Source organism: Scardinius erythrophthalmus, assembly GCF_964197995.2.
Source record: "Scardinius erythrophthalmus genome assembly, chromosome: 5".
NCBI classification, from domain to species: Eukaryota; Metazoa; Chordata; class Actinopteri; order Cypriniformes; family Leuciscidae; genus Scardinius; species Scardinius erythrophthalmus.
In genome coordinates this window covers 31,502,843-31,522,416 of record NC_138225.1, presented here as the reverse complement: position 1 = coordinate 31,522,416, position 19,574 = coordinate 31,502,843, and the positions used below count along the sequence as shown (strand labels likewise).

The 19,574-nt window shown below is 37.5% G+C and overlaps 1 protein-coding gene across 2 annotated transcripts; it reads right to left on the bottom strand.

The window, feature by feature from the left end:
- Window positions 1-2,962: 2,962 nt before the first annotated feature.
- Window positions 2,963-18,310, bottom strand: LOC308691578 (arrestin domain-containing protein 3-like). Of its 2 annotated transcripts, XM_081366948.1 has the most exons (8): window positions 18,029-18,310; window positions 17,894-17,938; window positions 17,736-17,796; window positions 8,153-8,300; window positions 7,948-8,044; window positions 7,136-7,392; window positions 3,277-3,724; window positions 2,963-3,068 (listed from the first exon to the last, which is right to left on the bottom strand). In XM_081366948.1, the coding sequence occupies exons 1-7, from the start codon at window positions 18,285-18,287 to the stop codon at window positions 3,308-3,310; spliced, it is 1,284 nt and encodes a 427-aa protein (XP_081223074.1). In that variant the 5' UTR covers window positions 18,288-18,310; the 3' UTR covers window positions 2,963-3,068; window positions 3,277-3,307. The 2 variants fall into 2 exon arrangements, with proteins under 2 accessions (XP_081223074.1, XP_081223073.1); XM_081366947.1 differs by lacking the exon at window positions 2,963-3,068 and having other exon boundaries at window positions 3,155-3,724.
- Window positions 18,311-19,574: the final 1,264 nt, after the last annotated feature.

The window sequence follows — 19,574 nt, the reverse complement described above, 5'->3', positions numbered from 1 at the left end:
ATGCCACAAACAGAAGGAATGAAATACTATCGCTACTTCCGTTTCATGCTGACGTTTTAAGAGTAGCCTATAAAAAAGGCTACTATTTTACTCCAAACTGCAATATTTATCTAATAATAAACTACTCAAACTACTGTTTTTCCATCCATTTACAAGACTGTTTCTATAATATGCAGTGGCGACTTCCATGCCAGAATGATATTCTAAAATTATTAAATGTAAAATAGTGAAGTTTTCTTTTTAAAGAAAAAGGGTTAACAGAGGGAAATATTCAAAATAATAAACAATAACCAAATGACGAGTCCATATACTTCAGAACTAAAGTGCACATGAAAACACTCCAGAACATAATTTTATTTTTTGTAAGAATTTTTTTTTTATTTTTATAATTCACAATGTATATATATACACAGTATAGCCAACAGTGCAACTGCAAGTACTGAAGAATAAATATATAAATAAAATAGATTAATTATATATGTTACATTTGTTTAGAGCTTTATTATATATAAATAAATACTAGTCAAGCTGGATACCAAACAACACCACATGGAGATGCCAAAAGACCACTATACCATCCACCTTGACCTTACTGCATATAGCTAACATGTGGATTTTGTTCAGAATTACTAAACACAGCAAAACACATACATGGTTTGTTTGCTTAATAACAGACTTGCATGTTCCTATAATATAAGACTCCTGCATGTCACTGCAATCGTCTTTACCTTGAATACAATCTTTATGAAAACTTGTGGCTCGTTGGGGCTGATAAAATCTCTCTCTTTTTGGATTAGATTAGAGAACGCTGATTGGCTGAATTTTGTCATACCTTGAAATATGTTCATATCTTGAATCAGCAGTGAATTGCCTAAACTGCTACATGCACTTCCTGTTGGTGATCCTCTCTCTATCACCCCAGAGCTTAACTTGAGACATGCGGACAGGCAGAGGGGACATGCATGCAGAGCATATGTTTTGCACAGATGATTATCAATGATAATATGAGTAACTAATGAGTAATTTCAGTTTTATGTTTTATATCCATTCATAAATGAAAATATATACAATACTTAATCTTACTGCAGTATAGTCAGTGTTCAGTTCACATGAAAATATATGGTCGTGTTAAGCAGACTCGCTGTTATGACAGTTGAAAATCGGATTATTTTGTAACAATTTATACAGAAAATCAAAAATCCAAGGGTTCACATCATTTTTCCTTCAACTTCATAAGGCATAGAAAATTTCTGAAGAACAGTATACTTCATAATAAAGAAGGATTTATCTTTTTCAAGAGAATGTACACTATACCAAAGGTTTAGAAATAAAACAAAAAAACAGTATAGGATTTTTTTTTAACTTTAAAGGAACACTATGTAATTTTTCGCAACTAGAGGTAGCTTATTCAAAACAAACGCGTAGCTTGATGATGAACGTGATTTTGGCTCGAGAGAACTGGAGCTTTTATTATGCCGCAGCCCGCTGATGACCTCTTCCGCTTCTTCCGGTCATATATGTGAGGTAACAGTTTACATTTGAGTGTGTTGAAAGTTATGTTATAATGCTACTCTGGGCGTTCGCTACTAAGCGGCTACTATGAGAGACTTGTTACACACTGCAGTAAGATCGATATTAGGTATGGTAAAACATGGTACTCGCGGTAAATCAAGAAAACGAGATTTAAACAATAAGACTAACTGTTGAGCTATATAAGAATTAGTTTTCTGTCAATGAATGTAATCAAACAATTGCTCACCTGTCTAATAAAACACATACTATTTTAACGCGTCTTTGGTTTTTCCATGGTTTCTACAGGGTAACGCTGGTATGATGTCATTGATAGGCGATGCATTGCTAATTTCTCTGGATTTAAACATTCTTGGAAACATTTGGGATAATGCAATACACAAGTCAACTAAATATATAACATTGTTCTACTGGTTTTTAATCCAAAAATCTTACATAGTGTGCCTTTAAGGGGTCCTATTATGCTTTTTCACTTTTTCAACTTCAGTCTGTAATGTTGCTGTTTGAGCATAAAAAAAAAGGTTAGGCAAGGTTAACAGGATCCACTTTTCAAGAACTACAACGAACAGCTCGTTTGGACTACAACGCGTTTTTTTCCCGGTTCTTGTGAAGTCACGATGTTACTCATTTAAATTATCTACGCCCGCAATTCACAAAAAAAGGGGTGATACCTGGTTGAGTTGCGCTAGAGAAGATTAAGAGTGTTGTCTCTGTTTTTTTTCCACATTGGGAAAAAAGTTTGTCCTAAGGCAGATGAACATTATAACCCTAACGTTTGTCTGAGCACTGCAATTTTATGGAGAACAACTTCCAGAACCTAAGAGAGTACAATGCAGGCTACGGACAAAAGCTTCTCCTGAAAGACGTAGCTGTTCCCACTTTGTCGGCACAATCTGTTAATAATGGATCACAACTAGTAAGCATGTCTTATTATTTGTAGTTGTGTTCTCTATTAACAGTAAGTTGTATGTAGTTGCTATGATGTAAACAAAGGGCAAATATTTGCCTCCACTAGCCTGCTAACTAGCATTACAGTATTGATGTAGTGTTTACTGTAGCTTTTGTAAGCTCTTGCTATTATAAGGCTGTTCACCGCTCCTTAGGAAAATTATCCATGGTTTTGTGATTAATTACTGTTTGTATTACCATAGTAGCCGACAAATATGATTAAATGGTGGATAATCTATAAAAAATTACAAAAAACATAGCTCTCTGAAACATCCTGTAAAAAATGTGCTTGCAAACTCTGTGCTTGAAATCCGTTAACATTGTCGCGGTCTGAAGCGGGCTTGAATTTGTTTAAAATGTACGCCATCCTTATTATTGACATTAGAGAAGACATTAGATAACACCCCTCGCAGTTATGGAGGGGCGTGACATTTCCCAAACATGCGCTTCTCTGCAAAGCGGTGCCAATCACAACACACTGGGCCAATAAACCAATCACAGCACATTCCGTATTTTGGAAGGAGGGGCCTCATCGAAACAGGATCTAAATGATGCGTTCAAGCCAGACTGGGGAGAGAGGAGCTGTAAAACTGTAAAAATATATGAAAAATAAGGCTTTTTTTTAACAATCAACCATGAAAACATTGTAGTACACCCCAAAACAAAATCAAAACTTGGTAAAAGGGCATAAAAGGACCCCTTTAATTACAGTCGACATCACTTTCTAAAATAGGCACAAAATAATATTAATCATTTTAGCGATCTAGGTAAAAAATAATAATCAGAAAACAAACCTACAAGGTGATTCTAAAATTTTGTCATCATTTTGTCAAGATTTTTCAAGGTGGTCTGGACACCGTGGATACAAATGACATTCCTGATACGGAGGTGGAGCTGATGAGTCAGACTGATGTGAAACTGAAGGACCAAATTGACCGGGAAGTCCATCATAACTAGGGGGAGCAAACTGACCCGGAGGTCCAGGGTAACCAGGATCAGGAAACTGACTGAGAGGAGGTCCAGGGTAACCAGGAGCAGGATATTGACTCAGAGGAGGTCCAGGGTAACCCAGAGCACCACAATGGCCAGGTGGTTCAACCATATTAAATGGCGCATTGCCACCTGGTGGTTGATTCCAGATTCCAAAGTCACTGTTTGTAGCACTACTTACACCTGATAATGACTGAAGAGGAAGAATCACTACTGGGAATTTGATCTCCGAAGCAAATGGAACATCAAGGCAGACCTAGGCACAAAACGTACATTGAAAAAACCAACACACAAAAACCCAACAACAAATTATTCAATTAGGAGTGGTTAACAGAAACTTTGTCTGTACAGGATGAGCTATCAGCACAGACCTTGATTTTAAAGACAGTGAACATGTCAAGATACAGCTTTAAATTAAAAATACAACACAGATATGCCACTGCAACTTAATCTGTGTGTAGGCCTATTGGTTCTACCACATGTCCTTTTACTTATGCTTTCATATACACTAAAACGTACAATACTGATGTATTGACAGCACTAAAATGTAAATTTATGTATTAATAACTTTACAGCCGTACAAATGTGTAGCCTACAAATCCTTATTTATGAATATAGAGAATGTGAAGCTGACGTCAAACCGCATTGGTTAAGCATCTTGTTTAGATGCCATATTAGGAAAACCGCGCTGAGTTCTGCTAGTGATTTTAAGGCAGTGTTTTGATTTTAAACCAAACAAAAAATAAAACTTTCAAAAACACTCAGCAATTTGATTATTTTATTGAGTGATAGGCAGTGGGTTTAATCAGTGACATTATTAATATATCTGCCGTCTTATTGTCGCCCCCTTAACCTGCTTTCCTTGTTTTTACACGTAGCAAAGGTGAAAAAACGTATTACATTGTTCAGTTTTCTCCCTTAATGATATGAGTTGCAATGGCAATTCTGATGCAGCATGAATGACCTACAATGGCGACATTTTTCACAATCACGCCTTAAATTCACTAGCAATAAGGCAACAGGATCTTACTAATATGGGGTCTAAACAAGACAGTTACCCTCAACAGGGCATGACGTCAGCTTCACATTCTCTATTTTGATTCTTTTGTATAAAATGTTCATATCAATGGCATTGTTTTCAGTCACATTTATTAAAAGCAGTTAACATAAAAATGATAACATTTCACTCTGTTCTATGACTTCTGCTGCAAATTAGTTTTGATTACACTGTTAAACAAGATTACACTTTAAACCTTTAAAATTAATAGCATTTCTGTAATCGTTTAACCATTGTTTATCATGTAGCCTAATATTTATTCCATTTGCTGTTGGAAACAGGCATTTTCTCAGTATAGTCCTATGCTGTGACTGACAATAGAATCATATAATATACCAAAAACGTAAAATTCACAAAATTAATCAATTTTATTTGTATGCTGGTGCTCTCTGCAGAGCCAAATTAAGTCCAGCTCCACCTTCTCTGGGTGTCATGGGTAGAGGGATAGAGCTATGGATAGGGTTAGGGTACACCTTCTAGGTCTCAAATCCCACGTTTGTTACAAATTCAAAAATCACCGCCCCATGAAGCTTCACAACACGTTTTATGGCAGTGATATCAAATGCTCATTGGCTCTCACCATCTTTGCCACAGATTGTGACATGCCGCATTTTGAATGAGAAATGCGCACCTTCACAGAGTAGATTGGGAAATGATTTTCAGCAACTAATATCTTAAATTATGCTCCATACCTCAAACAAAACTGTTATATTCTGCTAGTGAGGACTGCGACTGCTTTTTTTTAACTACTTTTGGTAGTTTTTGACATTTTTGCAATAAATAAATTATGTCTTGTCTGTCTTTATGTTTTTCTTTAAAACTGTACATATTTTTAAGTAATGGTTATGGGTAGGTTTAGAGGTAGGAGTAGGATCAATTGGCTCAAAATATCTTTTTGATGCTATATTGTTTCTAAAAGTGTCAGTTAAATGTTGTCAACACATCCATATTGTTTCAGCATCTTTTAAACGTACAAAAATGTATGTTTTGCAGCTGTAAATGTTACGTATTAAAGGGGTCATATGATGCAATTTCTTGTTTTCCTTTTTCTTTAGTGTGTTATGTAGCTGTTTGTGCATGTATTAGATCTGCACAGTTAAAAAAGCTCAAAGTCTCAAACCCAAAGAGATATTCTTTGTAAAAGTTAAGGCTCATCCACGCCTTCCTAAAACGCTTTGTTTAAACACGCCCCCACAAATCTACGTCAGTCTGTGGGAGCAGAGTTTCATAACACCAGCCAAATGTATACGCAAAGAAAGAATGTGTAACTTTTATTCTCGCTGTGTTATTGTTGCCGCCGGCGCCGCCATGTCGTGGAGACGCTGTGTTTTTCGTTGCGAAAGCCAAACTACTTTATTTGGCCTTCCAAAACAGGACACAATTAGAAAACAGCTGTTAAGCTTTATTTACAACACTGTTCCAGAACAGCACAACCAAAATATTCGACTGTGTGCTGCACATTTTTCGGAGGACTGTTTCCAGAGAGTACAAGTCCAGCTGTGCACAAAGTTCCATCATTACATGTACAGTCTGGCGCTTCTGACTCACAGACACAGCCTGTAAGTATGTTTTCATATTAGGTTAAAATAGTCAAATAGGTTCCAAGGTGCAGGCGTTGAAAAATGTTGACAAACGTTATCTACTATATATATATATATATACACAGTATATATATATATATATATATATATATATATATATATATAGGTATGCGCGTTTGCATAATATGTGCGCAGGTGAGCAGTCTTTCTTTACAAATTGACCTCACCAAGTTACTTGTCTGGCCTTTTCATAATACAGAATTTTTTGTTGCTTCCGCGTATGTGAACTGGAATCATTCTGACAACGTTTTAACTGTACAGAGGTAAAGGGAAGGGAAGGAGGCCTTCACAGGGGAGAGACTAGTTGACACTTCAGGACTGCGTTGTCGTCGTGTCCAGGCGCAGGTCCTTCATCTGAATACGGCTTGGATCCGGTGAACTGCGATAAACCTTGGGATTAACAGAGAGACTAATATTAGCGTAGATGCCATTCTTCTTATGATGTAACGAGTACATCAGGTGTTATGGGAAGTGTTCCCATACTGGTAAAGTGTTGCCTTACCAATCTGATCGTTCTGGTTCAGTCACGCTGGCAAAGTTGATCGATCAGCTTGGTCATCTGCATTTTCTGGATCAGATTCGGGCTCGAGTTGATAAGGTAGTGGCAATATTATCACCTGTCATTATTGCTTTGGGAGCTGATGTTCCAAATATGGTAAGGGGCGTGACATTTCCGTCACACGTGTAAGGTATTCGGGCCAATCACAATGCACTGGATCGCTGGCCAATCAGAGCACACGTGCTTTTAAGAACGATGAACTTTGTACAAATCTACGCATTTCAGAAAGGCGGGGCATAGAGGAGCAACAATAATGTACGGTATGTGTAAAATAATGATTTTTTTTAACCTAAAACCACGTAAACACATTGCATTAAACCAAATACACAAAATAATGTTCTTTTTAGAACCAACATATGACCCCTTTAATCAACATATGGCCAATCTAATGTATTTGTTCATTTCATTGCAATTTTACTATTTGTCTTTGCTTTAGATGTGGAAACTCACCCTGAGTCTGTACTCAACCTTGAGAATCCTACAGTTTAGGATAGAGACGGTAAGGCTGGGAGGAATGGGCAGCACTTTGGTGATGGTTTTTCTTGAGTTTGGCTCAATAGGTTCCCCTTCCTCTTTAAAAAGGTCATGTGTGTGAAGTTTTCTCTTTCCTTTTGCGAAAAAACTGTGTTTTTCATACAGGCAGTATTTTGGCTTGATTGTACGGGATGAATTGTTCTGAACTTCAGCCAAAACTTTCAAGCCCTCTCCTGTAGTGAGACACAATGAGACAATTAGTTAAATTAAAATTACTTGACTTATCACTAGAAATTATGATTCTGTCTATTTGGACAAAACAGGACTCTTAATTCAGAATTATGTTACATATGAGATATAAAAAAAATACACAATAAACAAATGTATAAAGAACTGTAGTGATAACATGATGATTGTAGGTATACATTTTGTGCAAGCTCTGTAATAAGTCTATGCTACATTGAAAAAAAAAAAAAAAACATAATAATTCTACAAGTGGTGAGTGGGTTCAGGGACTTATGGTTGTTTTCATGCCTAAAATGTGTAACGTTTTTGTCAATTATAACAATAGCTGAATCACATGATCTGAAACTCTGAAAATGTCCATCCACCTCTCAGGGTACTCAAGAGATGTTTGCGATTTTATATACATTTCATCTTCTTACAAAGATTCAGAAATAGTTTGAATAAGACTCCCCTTAAAATGGTTGTCTACAAGTTCCAACTTTGAGTTTATTGACAAACAAAAAAACCATTCTGAGATGTTATAATAATATATATAATTTTACCAAGGTAGTATCCCATTTTCTCAGTCTTTAGGTTCATGGAGACACTCCCAAAGGAGAAGAGATTCATTTGTTCATCTTTGGTTCTGTACTGTGGTGCCTAAACCAGACAAAACAGTAAAAGAGAGGAAACTGAACCTTAAAACGAGTAACGTATGGTATAGATTAGAAAGACAGTGCATGGAATTTTGAATGATGATAGTCTCACCATTAGTTCAGGATTGGACACATCAGGACTGGGGAAATAGAGAAACTCCGCTTTGGCTTTGTTAGAAATACGCATTGATCGGGATAGTTTTGTCTCCAAAGTATAGATAATTTTTCCAACTGAAGCTTTGAAGGTTGGTGGGAAGTTCCTATAAGAAAATAATGCCATGTTTAAATACAGTAATTGTACAGCAGAAAGTAAAAAAGTAAAAATTGTTGCCCATTTCATTCTTTTTTTTTTTTTTTTTTTTTGGTTTAAAATATTGGATTGCTGTCCTTTGCATGTCTCTTAATTGAGAAACAAGAAAAGATCAAGTAGTGTAATGGTCACTATAAAAGGTTGAAACCTTCTTCATTGTGGAACTTTGTATGGATTAATTAGTTGACCTCGTTGGACTTGGGTTGTACATTTTTAGGTTCTACAAAGCACAGGCAGTTGGGACTAGGACAATGACTGTGAATAAATTTATGTGTGGATTATTTCCAAGATGATGAATGAAACAGACTTGACCGAGGAAAGGCCTCGTAGTACGGGGAGAAAAAGTGATATGACCTCAGAGCGAAAGTACCTTTTCCGTGAAAAGTACCTTTTTGAATATTCTCAATTGAAATGTTCATTTAAACATCTAAATCTAAATCTTTAGGCATACTGAGTTGAGATTTCGAAATAGAGAAATAAAAGGAACAAGATGTTGCTAATGAAAAAAAACTTTTAAAATTGAATCTCCTCATACAGAGGAAACTCAGATTTTACTAGAAAATGTAATAGACACCACTGAAATGAAATAGATGCTCTTGGTGAAGCAAATGAAATTAATGAAACTTTACAAACATTTGGAAACATTCAAAGACTGTCTGAGTTTACAGAATTACAGGCAACTGTGAAGGGTTTAATGAAAGATGATTGCAAGAAGGGAGTAGATCATTATGATTGGTTTGAACCAAAGTTAATTAATGTATTAATTAATTAATTAATTGCATCAATTGGTGCACAGACGTGAACCAACCAGGCTTCAGTATTCAGAGAAAAACTGAGTTTTCCCCACACGCATCACATCAGCTACTGATGCAATGTGAGTGAACCATATCAAAAGGGAAATTTACAGCTCATCTCTCACTGCTATTTTGAAAAGGAAAACTGAAATTTTAAAACAGGAATTATTCCTGCTTCCTGCAATGTAGTCCCAGATTTTTTTGATGATGAATGACCTATACTGAAGGGAATCACCAAGTCTTTTGAAAGGGGCATAATAAAACAGGAAGTAAAGATGGCAGGCACACAAGGAGGCAACCTAGAAATCGTCAATACATTTCTGCTTATGGATCCATGTAACACCGTGTCCTAACCAGATGCGATGCAATAAGATTCCAGCGACAAATAATTTGACTGTCCACACCAGACGCAACGCGACTATGGGACGCAATGTAGTCAATCAAAAATCACAGCCAATCAGAAGAGTGGTGGGCTCTCTCGGCAAGCTCCCAGCACTCTCACCGAAATGGATAAGTACACAATCAAATTCATGAATATTACACCATTTTACATTTACGAGTAACTGAAACAATCTGAAAAAAAGTTTCTAAAATAGAATCGTTGTGTGTTGCTATCGCGGCTGGTTAGGACAAAAATTCTGATTAACATGGAAAATATACCTTTTATCGCATGTCGCGGCGTCGCATGTTGTTAGGACATGGTGTAAGGCCTACAAGGAAGCAAAAGGCAATTGAAATGGAACTTTGGAACTAAGATATCAATATCATATGTCGACAAAGTACTGAAATTGACTACTTTCAAGGCTGAGGATGGTTTTGCTTTATGATTGTATCCTCTTTTTTGTGAAGATGTTGACTTATGAATGAACTAGAAATTCCATCAACCCTAAACTTGTATCTAAGGGCATTTTCACACTGGCAGTTTAGTTCGGAACGGGACACGGTTCGCATGAAAAATTGCTGAAGTAAAAGCAGTCATACGGACCCGGGTGTGTACAGGGGTACCGAACCCAAGACTACCTGAAGGAGGTGGTCTGAGTTCGGTTGCACTCGAGCTGTGCCGTGATTCACATGAATGTGAAAGCAACACGGACTCGGGAGCATGCTTGTTCTGGAAGTAAAGTAACCAGTGCATGAATTTTAGCCGATTATGATGTATTTAGATAAATAAAACACATGTAAGGGGTCATAGTGCTGATGATTTACCTGGGATACGAGCAAGAGTGAGCCTGCAATGTAATCATGCATGGCGAGTGCAATCAGGGCAGAAAATGTCAATCCACTGTCTCCTCAAAAGAGTCTGTTTGCAAGCAGCACAAAGCCGCCTTCATGTGACACATACAAGTCCAAGTGTTGTTTACTAAGCTGAGCATAATGGCACCATATTAATAAAAAATACAATATTTTGACCCAAGTTAAATTTCTTTCATGTGCCGTGCACGTTTGTGATGACGCAAGATAAACACAAATGCTCAATTCATTTGCACAGTTCATTAGAATCAAGTTGGGTGTGAAACCAGACCAACGCTGCTGGGGGTCACTGGGAACAATCACGCTCGGAATCGGACAGCAGCAAACGTGCTCAGTGTGAAAACACCCTAGGTCACCCTTCAAGCTACGAGATCAGTGTAGAAAAATAGTCTATAAAATTCAGTCCATCTGTGATAAGTAGTGTAGTCTCTGGTTTGGAAGTAAGCAGAATGGAAGTCAATGTCTACACCAAACACATGCAAGTCAAGTCAAGTCAAGTCAACTTTATTTATATAGCGCTTTTCACAATACAGATTGTATCAAAGCAGCTTCACAGGATTAAATAAAATAGTACATCAGTGTTTGTTTCTAGTTTAAAACATCCATGTTTGATAATGCTGATCAATAGTATTGTTGATTGATTAATTAAATTAAGTATCCCCAACTGAGCAAGCCAAAGGCAACAGTGGCAAGGAACCGAAAAACTCCATCAGGTGACCTAATGGAGAAAAAAAAAAAACCTTGGGAGAACCCAGGCTCAGTCGGGGGCCAGTTCTCCTCTGGCGTTTATGAGGTAAAGACCGGATTTTACTGTAAGATTAAAAATATTATATAAATGCCTGGCTGAAGAGATGCGTCTTTAATCTAGTTTTAAACTGGGAGAGCGAGTCTGAGCAACGAACAGTATCCGGAAGACTATTCCAGAGTTTTGGTGCTAAATGTGAAAATGCTCTCCCTCCTTTAGTTGATCTGGATATCCTAGGTATGACCAAAAGCCTCGAATTTAGTGATCTTAAAGAGCGTGATGGATTATAGGGCGATAGAAGATCCGTTAAATAGACTGGAGCTAAGCCGTTTAGGGCTTTATAAGTCAGTAGCAATACCTTGTAATTAATACGGAACTTTATAGGTAACCAATGCAGTGATGATAAAATTGGTGTTAACGGGACACGGTTGCAAGACAGGTTGCAAGTCTCAACGGAGCACACAACCACACAAGAACTCATCAATAAATTTCGTCAATTGAGTGAAGTCAAAATAGCACAGTTAGAAGCAGACATTAGAGGCTTTCGCACCGGATAGTTCTAGGAACTTAGTTCTAGGAACTAACCACCAGGATGGTTCCCTGAGAACTAATTGTTCCCCTATAGGAACATTTTCTGGTTGCCAGTAGGAACTCTGAAGTTACGCAAGACACGCTTGTTGTTGTGACTTTTATTTTGACGGCGCTGAGAAACGAATAAACAATGCTCGCATTCTCCATGTTTCAGAGTTTACGATCTGTCTAACAGTCCTAATATGTTAGATAGAACTATTATACATAGAAAGTAGACAGTAATGAAAAGTTATTAGCGTATGCCGTATGATTGATGTTCAGTGTTGCTAGCTGAGCAGAAATACATAATCATGTTTCTCTTGGTTCCCTCAAAGTTGCGTTGGATTTTCTCCTCAGCGTAAAGGTTAAGAGGCTTATCTATCACTGTTGTCCATGTTCATAGAGTTAGTTTGTGGAGTAAATATATAGGCTATAATCTGTGTGTTTACACAGCCTTTTTAAAAAATGGTGGGTGCTGGGTTTTCGCGTGCGTTTGGCCAATCAGAGTACACTAACGTCACGGATAGTTCCTATAGTGTTGGTTTAGACCCGACTCTGAAGTAGGAGCTAAATTAGTTCCTCCAAAAGAGTTCTTACAACTAAAATAGTTCCTAGTGCCTGCGGTGCGAACGCGCCAATAGTTCTAGGAACTATGAAAAGGTTCCTCCGGTGCAAAAGCCTCTATTATATAGGTAATTGGAACAAATGCTGCAAGACTGATGAAACCGTGGAAAGTTGTTAATACAGCGTGCGTACAGATACTGTAAAATGAAATTCTAGGACATTCAAGGACTTTTCAAGCACTACTTTTTTGGTTTTCAACAATATCTTTATTATCTTTTGAATTCTAAAAATAAATAAATAGGTAAATAGACAAAAAAAACACTTATAAAACAAAATGGTACAAATAAAGTGCAGACAAAATAAATAACTTTAACCATTAAAAGGATACTATGACAAAGATATTGTTTTCCTTATTCAAACAGACTTTTTCTTCCATGAATATATGATTTTTCAGAAGAATGAAATCTGTATCAAATACTTGAATATTTATTTGAGAAATATCATGCTTATAGCCATGTGAAATGGCTGTATATCAATGTGAAAAGATTGTTTTATCAATAAAATTAAACACTATTTTCTAACATTGCCTAGTGTCTTCCAATAATTCAAGCACTTTTCAAGCACCTTTTCAGAAATATGGCTGTTTTCCAAGACTTTCAAAAAGTCAAATTCAAGTGCTTCCGAGCACCTGGGCCTTATGTTGTTAAAACACCCTTAGGTTAGGTTGTAAATGGTCTTATGTAGAGACTGCCTGTCAAACTGGAAAAAGGCATACATCCTTGGTTGTGAATCAAATCCCTGAAGCAAATTTAATGTTGTCAGGTGGCACAACTGATATTTATCAGGTGGTGCAACCATGTAAATTATTGTATACCATAATAGGTCAAAGTGAACAACTGGCTGATAACTAGATTGTGAATAGAATTTTTTGGTCTTTAAAATTAAAATCAGATGCAGATACTAAATACCTGGCCACAAGAATGCAATAATTATAAATTAAAGTGCCTTTTTTGAAGCTTTGTCATTGACTCCATTTATCATTGACAATTTACAATTTATGTCAACTGTGGAAAAATGTGTGGAATTACGAAGTGGACATTATTATTTACAATTACCCTTCAAAGAGGATGATGTAACCAAACAATTATCAACAAGCACAGCAGCTTGCCACTTCCCTGAAAAGACTGTTTCAACAGAACAAACAATATCATGAGGAATGTCTTTCTTAGAGGTAGACATGGTAGACATGCTGAAAGAACTCAAAAGGACATTAAGCAAAAAAAATGGAATAGAACTTCCTAAAAAAAGAGAAACCTAAGGCCGTGTGTCCACCAAACCGTTTTTATTTGCGGCTGGCGTGTTTTTTCAATTGTTTTCAATGGGAGCGCCGCGTTTTTAAAACGCCATGAGCGTAACGGCGCTGATCCACTTGTCCGACACGACTGTCGCGTGGTGTCGCGACGCCTCCCCACATTGGTACGTTGAGGGCGTTTACCGCTATGGGCGTGGTTCTGACCGAGCGGGAAATGTAGCGTATTAGAACAGAGGACCAGCGAGAGACTTCCCTCCGTCTCCATATGCTGTTATTCTATTGGATAGACGCGCCGCGTTTAACGGAATTCATTTGCATAAAGATGGGCATCGGCCAGCTTTTTGACGCGCAGCACTTTTTCAAATGAAGCGCCGCCTTCCCGGAATGCTTTGCGGGTGCGACAAAGTCGCTTGACGTCACCCATAGGAATATAGTGGAGCGCGGCGTGACAGAAGTGTCGCACGGACAAGTGGATCAGCGCCGTAACAAGGCGCTGAGCGTCTTTTCCACGCTGAAGCGCTGAGCGTTCGGCGTTTTTTACTGGTCGCCGAGAGTTGAAGAATGTTCAACTTTTGGTAAAACGCAGTGCTCATCACTGTCACTTTTTACCCAACCGTCCAATCACAGTGGAGGAGGGGCGGGACTAATACCACACCGACCAACCGCGTCCGCCACATGAGTCTGCTGCTTGTACAACGTCAACAGATGACAACAACAAGCATAAAAACGGAACAAAATCAAGAGCCAGATATACATTACATTGTATTGACATTTTAATATAGAATCAACACAGAAACAAAATATGTGTGAAATGAGATACTAGTAAGACTTTCGCGGATATTCCGTATCATAACAAGCAAAGTGTCTCGGTCTCAACCGTCTCAACTGAAAAAACGCTGCGCTGCCAAAACGCTCTCAAGCGCCCACAGCTGATGCGATTAAATTATGTAAAGAGCTTGAAATGGCCTGCTCAATGGGTGGTTTTCGTCTGCACAAATGAGTCAGCAACAGTAGAATGATGATAGCTTTCATCTTCCAATCAGACAGAGCTAAAGAAATAAAGGATCTTGATCTTGAGTCCAACAGTCTCCTGTAGAATTAATTTTGTGGCATAAAGTAGTGTGTAGTAAGACAAACTAAAATTTGCAGTAAGCTTAAAGGGTCAGCCATGTGCATGAAGAAGAATTCTGTCAATTGTCTCGTCTGTGTATGATCCACTTGGATACATCACTCCATTAGTTTTTATTGCAAAAAAAAAAAAAAAAACATTCTCAAAGAACTATGCAAGCTGTAATGAGTGGGAGCTGGAGAAAACAGGCAGAGGTAAGGATCTAATTGAAGGGTTTTAATAAAGTAACTAAATAAACAAATATTGAGGAACAAAATTTTTGGATCCGTGGACAGTCAACTCCCTGGATCTTAATCCCATAGAGCAGGGGTGTCAAACTCAGTTCTTGGAGGTCCACTGTCCAGCAGTTTAGCTCCAACCCTAAACAAACCTGAAACAGCTAAGGTCTTCATTACTGGAGAACTAGAAACTTCCAGGCAGGTGTTTTGGATCTAGTTGGAGATAACTCTGCAACACAGTCGCCCAACAGGAGCTGAGTTTTGACACATACAGTGAAGCAGTGGTTCCCAACCAACCCGATCTCACAGCAATTCTCAAAACGATCTCAAACGAATTTTACGAGGTGGCTAATTCGTACAAATTCATATGACCTCACTCGTACGAATTCCTAAGATTTTTGCTAAATTGTACATATTTTGCGAGTTGCCCAATTCGTATGAATTCGTACGAATGACCTACACCTGCCCCTGCCCCTAAACCTACCCATCACGTGGGTTTAGACAAATCGTATGAATTCGTACGAATTAGCCACCTTTTTCTCACTTGTACAAATTCGTACAAATTGGTCGTGAGATAGCATTGTTCCAACCTTGGTCCTGGAGTACCCCCAGTTCTGCACAAGCAGTTTATACCTCTCCCTAATCAAACACACCTGATTCAACTCATAAGATCATTAGTAAAGACTAAAGCCGCCTTTCCACTACACACGAGAAGCGTATGCGGAAAATTCAGATCCGTTGAAATATCTGAACTTCGGCGGATAGACCGTATGTGACCGGCCGACCGGATGTGATGTATTCCATTGTAGTCCAATCAAATCAGTGTGTGCAAGTTCAGAATTATTAATACTTTAAAATAAAAAAGGGTCACGGAGACCCATTTAGCTGTGTACGTAAACATTTTGTATCGTATTGGCGTTTCGTCCAGACGGATCCGGCGGATTCTTCTCCGCGTTTAGTGTATCTCTGTGGCAGAATTTCAGCGCCACATACTTGTCTGGCATGTATACAACATCGTTTTGAATAGTGGTTTTGTGTGTACACAGATGTTTCTTGAGACAACGCTGTGTTTACGGAATTTTTTTTTTTTTTAGAATGAGGGAATAAAAAAAGATCGGATAGGGAAAGCTCTGGCTTCGTGTGGATGTCGCCTAGTCCTCAGATGGGTGTGTTAGATAAGAGAGACGTCCAAAAAGTGCAGTGTTGGGGGTAATCTAGGGCCAGGGTTGGGAACCACTGCCATAGACAACCTGTGGTCAATCCTAAAAAAGGTAGGTCAGTAGATAGCCAGTAGATAAGCAGAAGTCCACAAATTGTGATTAACTAAGCACTAATAAGGCAAGATTGGATCACCATCTGTCAGGATTTGGCCCAGAAGCTGCTATCCAGCATGCCAGAGCGAATTGCAGAGGTTATGAACAAGGGTCAACACTGCAAATAAAGATTTTTTGCATATTGACTATTTTTATCAATAAAAGCCTTTAAAACTTATGAAATTTTCATATTTTCCAGTATACCATAAACATGTAAAAATAAATCTACAAATACTGAAGAAGCAAACACAAAATGTATGCCACTGCCAACATCTGTACAAAACAAAACCCTGCAGATTGTGCATTATTTTGGACTTAAAACTAATGTACTCCTGAACACAAGCACCTGATTCGACTTTGACTTGATTTTGCATACATGCAAAACACTAGACGAACAAAGCAATGATACAAATAAACGTTTCTACTATTCTAACTGAAACTAATTAAACAAAGCTGTTGCATATTTAAATGAAAAGATTTACTTCTTGGAAAGAAAACAAAGGAGATAGTTGCCAATGTAATTAGTACTAAGGTAAAACAAGAAACCCAAGTTTTGGTGGAAGCAAAAATGAAAGTTGTTAGAAAGCATGTGAATGTACAAACCCTTTCAACTGCTCAAAAAAAAAAAAAAAACAAATCATGTGCAATCACATTTTCATTCCCAAGTTGTACACCATTCAAATGGACTTCTGTATGTTTCTGTGAGACTTAGCAATTTGGCAGTGGCAGAAGATAATGATGTGTTTAGTGTTTTTGTTCTTGCAGTAGATACTCTAACTTTGTATAACAAAAGATGTCAGACGTGTTAAGAAAAGTAGCCTTAGATCTCCCCCCCCCCTTTTACATACGTTGGAATAGATTATTGTAAAAAGAGATGATGACATCAAAAGGTACAGCCGCAGCGTTATTTATTTCCATGCCTTACAATAATTCTCTTTTTAGTGCCTGAGGCAGATCAGGTACAATTATTTGTTATAGGCTACTTAATAAATAATTCACAATACCCCTCACCCAACAAGTGTTAGATTTTCTGTGATACTACCCCCAAACTGCAACTAACATCCTGAGGCAGAACAATGCACTGGTTAACACAGCAGCAAAGACACACCAGCAAGATAAAACTGTATTAAGACCCCAACATTTTTTTTTTTAGATTTACTCTCACTTAATTCACTTTGAAACGCACAAATAAACCTTCTAATCCCTATACATTACCACTTGAGAAATGTATGCTAAACATGTTGTAGGCCTATCCCATTTTCCAATCTGATGGTTGTCTTTTTACATTGTTTTGCCTGTATTTATTCAAACTCTTTTGAATGTACGTTTTAGATTTGCATACCATTGTTAACCAAGATCACATAACCAACGTGCAGGAGGAAGAACATTTCTGGATATTAAAACTTTTAAATGGGCTAAAGCAGTGTTCATTTAAGGAGCAAAGCAAAGGTTTTACTTTTACTTGAATGCAACGAACCCCGTAACTTACTGTCGAGGTAACTGTAGGGTGAATGGGTAAACATGACGGCCTGGTGCCACAACCGAAGAATCTAACAAGTCAAAAATCAAAGCAGAGATCAGCATGTTTTTTAGATTAACTCTCAAAGCTTTTTGCAATATTCATCAAATATTCCCGACCAGACTTACACGGCTGTCCTGATGGATCTCTCAGCATCATCTCATGGTCATTACCTATCAAGTTACAGAACAAAATAAAGCTGGTTAAATCGACCTGATTTCTCCTTATTGTAACACAAAAAATACAACTGTAGTTCCTCCTACCACGTGTTTTGTTCTCCCGAACGAAAAACCTTTCCACGGAATAATACTTTTCCTTATCCGAGTAAACAACGGTGCTTTTGTGACGCTCCCTCCAGCAAACCTCTGCTTTGCCTTTAATTTTCACACTCAGCGACTGCATTTTAGTGTCCTTCGCTAGATCCAAAATGACATGTCCCGATATGTAATCCCCGCTAGAGAAGGTATTGTTCTGATTGATAGGACTGTATATTACAGAAATGTTTTTAACAGTGACGGACATTGCGTCTCCCGGTGCCAGTATCCGCTTCTGACGTTCGATCCTAATGGAATATCCCTTTATTATCCAAGGCACGCGCTTCCTGCAGGAAACTATGCTATATAAAGGCAGGTCCTGGTATATAAAGTAAAACTGCTGAAAATACAAGAAACAAGCCATAAGGTCACATTAACAGCCTGCTGACCAAGATATTGTGATCAGGCACAAATCTAGGCGGGCTACTAAAATCTGCTGCATTAAAGGTTCCCAAGAGCACATGATTGCCTCCATAATTTGCAAAAGGTTTTTTTTTTTTTTTTTTTTTGTGCTTGTCAAGTGCTTGTCAAAGTGCTTAAACGTCTGAATACTTGTCAATTTGATTTTTTTTTTTCTGTCACAATCGTGTCTTTGCTTTGTCATTATGGGGTATGAAGATGTGTAAGTGTTAACCCTTTAACTGCCCCACCAAGAAAAGGCATTTTTTTTCCATTTCTTATCTCCTTATGTCCCTAGTTACCACACTCAGTGTATTTTATTTTTATTTTTATTTTTTTTACAAATCCCATAATTTTTTAAACATCGGCCTCTACCTAATGGTTGACATGTCAATTTATGGTAAAGTACCGGAATTCATACACATAGCCAACTATGAAAATTAGAAAATATAAACTATAATACTAATTTATTTAAAAACATAATCAAAATAAAATCATATGTTGTTTTGATTTTAACAATAAACAAAAATAAATAACACAAATAACTAAAAGTAACAAAACCAAAGACATTACATTCTTTCTGCATTCAAAAACTAAAATAAAAAATAGCAAAAGATAGTAATATAATGGCATTTTAGGCTTTTATGTTTCAAGAAACACGCTGTCAAGTGTGGTATAGTGCAACAATATTTTCATCAACAGGAGCATCATCTTCATCTAGGGACCCAAAAGAACTGTCACCAGCAACCGGACGAGGTAATAATCCGGATCCTCTATTGGGTCATCAACATTTATATCAGCATCAGAATCTTGGGGTTTTCTGGTACAAGGGCCTGAATAGTGCACGTTCTTGTACCATAGAAACTGTTGACATCCATCTAGTAATTGTAAAAAATATATAATAATAATAATAGGCTAATAATAATAATCTCTTACAATTTTAGTAATGTTAGTACTCCAGCATTTGTCATTTAAGAATTGCCTCTGATAATTAAAGTTTGCATTAGAAATCTCAATTCTTATCAATCCTAATTATTCTGAAACTGTATTTAAAATTGTATTTCTGCATAACAATATTGGGCCCTGTCCCAAATGG

What these genes read in the sequence shown, in the direction of transcription:
- LOC308691578 (XM_081366948.1), bottom strand. Translation starts at nt 18,287, where the DNA reads ATGTCCGTCACTGTTAAAAACATTTCTGTAATATACAGTCCTATCAAT. An exon ending in TCGGGAGAACAAAACACGTG is followed by an intron (nt 17,939 to 18,028) that starts GTAGGAGGAACT and finishes GTAACTTGATAG; the next exon opens with GTAATGACCATGAGATGATG. An exon ending in ACCCTACAGTTACCTCGACA is followed by an intron (nt 8,301 to 17,735) that starts GTAAGTTACGGG and finishes ATTTTCTTATAG; the next exon opens with GAACTTCCCACCAACCTTCA.